Source organism: Poecile atricapillus, chromosome 15, assembly GCF_030490865.1.
Source record: "Poecile atricapillus isolate bPoeAtr1 chromosome 15, bPoeAtr1.hap1, whole genome shotgun sequence".
NCBI lineage: Eukaryota > Metazoa > Chordata > Aves > Passeriformes > Paridae > Poecile > Poecile atricapillus.
The window spans coordinates 5,135,903-5,141,765 of NC_081263.1; the positions used below are offsets into that span (position 1 = coordinate 5,135,903).

At 44.7% G+C, this 5,863-nt stretch overlaps 1 protein-coding gene across 1 annotated transcript; it reads right to left on the reverse strand.

The window, feature by feature from the left end:
• Window positions 1–1,819: 1,819 nt before the first annotated feature.
• Window positions 1,820–5,387, reverse strand: RPS21 (ribosomal protein S21). Its single transcript, XM_058850389.1, has 6 exons — window positions 5,263–5,387; window positions 4,567–4,654; window positions 3,905–3,968; window positions 2,799–2,870; window positions 2,058–2,113; window positions 1,820–1,877 (listed from the first exon to the last, which is right to left on the reverse strand). The coding sequence occupies exons 2-6, from the start codon at window positions 4,614–4,616 to the stop codon at window positions 1,868–1,870; spliced, it is 252 nt and encodes an 83-aa protein (XP_058706372.1). The 5' UTR covers window positions 4,617–4,654; window positions 5,263–5,387; the 3' UTR covers window positions 1,820–1,867.
• Window positions 5,388–5,863: the final 476 nt, after the last annotated feature.

Below are 5,863 nucleotides of genomic sequence, written 5' to 3' on the forward strand. Positions count from 1 at the left end.
AGGAACAAGTCAACAATATTTAAACTCTTTGGTAAACCAGGCATTTATCAGCAGCAAACAGTTAAGGGTTTTATTTAAAGTTCTACCCTAATGCCAAGGCAGAAGCAGCTAATTTAAGATGTGCCAGAAAAAAGTATCAAGTCCAATTAAAACTTACCTCCTCTTACTATGTACAAAGGAAAGGAATAAGGATTGGACATAAGCCAAGCTGAAATCTCTCTGGTTTGAAGACTGTATTTTTCTTTCCAGAAAATGTTTTCAGAGATTTACCTCCTGGAAAAATGAATTATTTCTAGGAGAATCACAACATTTTCATGCCTCCTCGCTGTTTTTTTTATACAACTTTCATGGTTAACTTAGAGGTCAGAAAAAAATAGCTCAAAAATAAAGTATGGATTAACTTCCCCACTTTGTTCTAATATTTAAAAGGTTTCTCTCGTGTGTGTTGTGTATTAAGTTCAACATGAATTCAACATGAACCAATTATTTTGGCCTTTTTAGCCAGCTTTTAGCCAAAGCTTGCAACACCCAGGACTTCATCTTTTAAGTTTTTTTTTTTTTTTTTTTTTTAATTAATAGAGTAGTAAATTCAAGTGTTATCAGTGGGAAGACTGTGCAAAGATGTTTCAGGTTATGGCTCTGCTGAGTTCTGATTTCTCTGCTGCAACTGCTCCTGGAATAGAGGTTTAATTATGGACTTCACTGTATCTACACAGTAGCTTACACTCTAAATCCTAATTTATGATTTGCAACAATCCCCAAAATTATAAAAAAAACCCCAACCCACACCACACAGTAACTACACTTTAACATGGCCTGATTTGCTCTGCTAATATTCAGTAGGAATCCATGGTGCCAAATCAGCACCTTCCAAACAAAAATGCTGCACTTGGTCATGTCTGAGAAGAAAAATGCAGATAAGGAGAAACCACACTTGGGTAGTTCAGCCATTCTCCTCAGTCCAGAGGCAACATCATCCTTGTTCCAGGCTGTCCTGAGAGGGGCCTGAGCCTTGTTTCCCACGCAGACACGCACCCCCAGTAACTTGCAAACAAATCAGAAATAAAGCACATGCTAAGCCCCTCTCAATGGTGACAGCTTGCAGCATAAACAGGAAAGCATCACCAAACAGCCTCTGTCACTTGGAAGAGTTCTGGGAGGGCCTGTGCAGAGATCTGAGAATGGACAACTGCAAATGTTAACCCAGAGATGACCACAAGCAGGGATGTGTAATCTGGACAACCTCTGAGTAATGCCTGAGAAGGTGCAGATCAGGACACACACACCACCAGGACAGTGCCTGTGTAGTTGTGGGTATTATGGAACTCGTAAAATGCAGCTGACAGGGGGAATTTTCAATATGAGTCATACCCTATTACTTTATTTTAAACCAAATCCCATATATGACATTAATTATTTAAATTATAATTGCAAAGTGACAAATAAACCTGCTGTGTGCCAACAAAATCTACCAACACAAAAGCAGCAGCTGGAAAAAGGACTGACCCATTCTTGCATCCTAACAAGAAGAACGCCCTTAGTTTTTCCAGTGAAAAAGCATCAAGCTCAGTTAGATTGCTACATTGCAAGTGTTCCATTACAGATGTAAAACTTATTAAATCTGGAAAAGAACAATGACAGTGAAGCCAAGAATAAAGTGGAAATCCTTGACTTCCAACTCTGGCATTGTTTTACAAGCTGATTTTAAGGATTCACAATTAGAATCTGTGTATTTTTAAGACACGTTTCCAAGTCTTTTAAGACTAACTAGAATAAACCTACTTGTGTTTCTGACTTCAACAAAAGACACAGCACAATATAGTTTTGAACTGTTTATTTCACATGTTCCACACTGGCGTTTCTTCAGTTAAAAGTTCCTAGAAGAAAACAAAACAAACATTCTTACAAATGAGTTTGCTTCAACAGCTGAAGTAAGTATCTTTGACCAACTGTGTAATCATCCTATAAATACAATGTACAGATTGTCATCCTAAAAGCTGGATTTGGGAATGCAAGTTCCCCCTGCAAGAGTTAGATGATAAGATAAACATACGTACTTGGAAACAATTCCATCATTTTTCGCCAGACGCAAAATGGAGTCATCTGATTCACCCTGTAAAAAGAGAAAAGAATATTCTCAAGTGTCCAAATAATTGCTGACACATGTGGAAGAGAGGCAGCTGCAGCAGTTAGTGCAGATTAGTGTTTTCCAAATAAACTGTTAATTCTTTGTCATCCTTAAGGGTAAGAAATTGATTTAACTGCATAAAAATATGCATTTGCATGAGCAACATGTATTTATGGATAAATGGACTTGTGATGAACTCCTCACACCATTTTTAAGTCAAGGTAGTATAATTTCCAGTAATTATAAACAACAGATAAAAAACAGGATTAGTACCTTGGTACACATTCTTGAAAGAAAATCACTTGTGTCCTTAAAAAAAAAACCAAGAAACATCTCCAGAAGAAATTGATTATTCCAAGTTAATCCAAGGCCCTGGCACACACTGTCCATTGAAGCTGTGGCTGCCCCATCCCTGGAAGTATTCAAGGCTAGGATGGACAGAGTTTGAAGCAGCCTGGGACAGTGGAAGGTGTCCCTGCCCATGGAAGGGGTGGAATGTTTAAGGTCCCTCCAAACCAAACCTTTCTGTGAATTTGTTCACATCTTCACTCTGCCTTCATTATCCCCAAAACACACTTCCCAGTGTTTTCAGGGCCAAATCCACATCTAATTAATTACTAATGAGCAGAAGAAGCAGCACAGTAGTTCTGCAGGTCAGGAAGGCGCTCACCATTCTCCGGATGGGGCCACAGATGGCGTAAGTCTTGAACTGTCCATTCACTCTGCCTGTCACCTTGTCCACCTGCAATCACAGCAAAGCTGCTGCACACACAGATCCTTACAAAGTTTTACACTCTCACATCATGCTTGCCAAGCACCCAAAGTTAAAACTGCAGAAAAATATTTGCTGTGTTGAGAAAATGAACCACAACACCTCAAGGCAAATACTGGAGTTAGAAAGTCAACTACGATGATCTCTGCACAGCAAATTTGTAGCTACATAGTGCAGCCATAAAATTTAGTGGATCACATAGACTGACAAGACATGGTAGCTAAAAGAAAAAAGTATTTGAGCTCTGCGCAAAGGGAAAAGCTCTGTGTGAACTATATTTTCCCACTATTTCTCTTTTTATTGTTTGTTTTAACTAAGGTCATATCATGGAAAATTGAACTGAAGAGGAAAGGAGACAGACTTGTTACATGGGTAGGAAAATGTCCAAGCTGAGACATAAAATTGTCTCGCTTTCTCAAGCTGCTGAGATATTTAACAGGAAAAAGGCTAAACAATATAAAACATGAAATTAAACAGTGCAGTGAACCCTGCAAAACCAGGTGGGTTAATTTCCATGTTCTGTTAATTGCTGATCCTTTGAAAACAAGGAATAGGAATCACTGAAGGAATGAAACATGGTGACAAGAAAAGTATTTGCCTTAACAACTACAGGAAATCAGAATCAGGGTGGTTTTTAAAGCTGGGTTGTTTTTTTTTTTTTTTGGTGATATAACTCATACTTTTTAAGAGATATGGGAATGTGGTCTCCCATTCAAGAACCAAACCAAGCTCTGTAGCTCATAAGCTACAGGAATATTGTGTCCACAAAATTCCTAAAAGCTGAATTTAATAAACAATTGGGAAAAAAAACCCAAACCATGCTACAAGGAGCTTAAATTTATCAGAACCCACATGTATTAACTGGGAATTTGCAGGAGTCACGGTCTGTTGTGACATTCTTTACTTCATTACTGAAGATACATCACAAGCTGTTTAATTCTGTAACTTTTATGTAAAGTTTAAAGGTTTAGCTCTCTCTTCACGTATTCTGTTAATAAACTTACCTCAGAAATGTTTATCTGAATGGAAGCATGATCCTTAGCACCAATGATTCGGTTGCTAGCAGAGCTAAGGGATAAAACAGGATAGATTTAAACAAAAGGAAATACACAGTGACAATTACAAAAAAAAGCTACTAGAGCCAATTCTACAGGCAAATTAAAACTGCACAAGAAATTCAGACAGTACCAGTTTAAGCTTTCATTACTTAGAAGATTAAAATGCAGTTTTAAGTAAATTCAAAGGAAATTTTCACTCAGTAGCATCACACTAATTAGCCAATTATCCCTTCACTTTGGTTTCTGTGTGCCCAGTTCACCTTCATACAGTGTACAGGGCAGCACAGGACTTCAAAACACACAGAATGTTATTTTCTGTTCTAAAATGCAAAAATACAGTCATCAAGGTAATTGTAAAATTAGTTTCTCTGCCTTTTTTGCTGAGAGCCACTACAGCTGTCAAAGACAGGTTGGAAATGCTCAGGAATCACAGGCTATAAAACATAATTGATTTAATCTAATAAAATTCCTACAAGTGGCTTATTCTTAGTGACTTTTTAAACTGACAGAAAAGTGATTTCCCCCCCAGATATTTGATGCTACAAAGTTCACCCCTTTGCACAGGCCTCAGGAGCCACTCCAGCCCTGGCTCCTTGGTCCCCGCTCACCATTTCCGAGGGACATAAAGGTCCACGAACTCGCCGGCGTCGTTCTGCATCTCCTCCTGGTCCCTGCAGAGGCACTAAGCAGAAACACCTGAAAGAACCATGGAATATGACGAGTTGGAAGGGACCCACAAGGATCACCGAGTCTCAGTGCTGGCACCCAGTGCTGCGCGGGCACCCAGCAACCCCACCCTGGGCATCCCTGTCCAAACGCTCTGGAAGCCTCCGGGCTGTGCCCGTTCCCCGGGGAGCCTGGGCAGTGCCAGCACCCTCTGGGGGAAAAACCTTTTCCCAATATCGACCCTCACCGCCCCTGACACAGCTGCAGCCCTTCCATCGGGTCCTGTCGGCCACAGCGACCAGAGCTGCCCTCGCCGTGAGCGGATGCCGGAGCCCGGCCGGAGCCGCGGGCTGCGCCCTGCAGCCGAACCGTCCCCGGCCTCAGCATCGCTCCTGGGGCTCGGCCGCCATCGCCCCCGCCACTGCCACCGGCCCCGCCGCCATGGCTCCCATCGCTCCCGGCCCCGCTCCCACCGCTCCCGGCCCCGCCGCCATGGCTCCCATCGCTCCCGGCCCCGCTCCCACCGCTCCCGGCCCCGCTCCCGGCCCCGCCGCCATGGCTCCCATCGCTCCCGGCCCCGCCGCCATGGCTCCCACCGCTCCCGGCCCCGCTCCCGGCCCCGCCGCCATGGCTCCCACCTCGCGCGCGGCCGGGCGGAAAGGAAGGGGCAGGAGCGGACACGGAATTACGTCACAGCGCCGCAAGCGCTTCCTGCACCGCCTCGTGACGTCACGGGCCGGGCCATGGCGGCGGCCGCCCCTCAGCGCTCCCCGCCGGACCGGGCCGGGCCGGGTGTGCCCCTGAGGGAGCGTCCCTCCCCTCCTTAGGGGGTGCACACCTGAGCGGGGCTCTCAGCTGACATGCCAAACGCTCCTGGACTGCCCCGCGGCACCTGCTGCCGGCGGGCTGGACCGGATCATCTGCGGAGGTCCCTTCTATCCTGAACGCCTGTGTGGTTCCATGAGCAGAGCAGCGCGGAGCCCTCGCACACACCCCAAAGACCATTCCGAGCTGCTGGAGGGGGCCGGGGGAGGCCCGGCCATGGAGAGGGGGCTGGAGCATCTCAGGAGGAGAGACTGGAGGAGTGGGCCTGTTTATTCTGGAGAAGAATGAGAGGAGATCTCCTCAATCCACACAAATTTCTCCAAGGGGTGGCAGAAAATGTTGCCAGACTCTTTTAGTGGTGCCCAGCAACTGGACAAGGAGAAATGGCCATGAACTAAAACACAAAAACCCCAC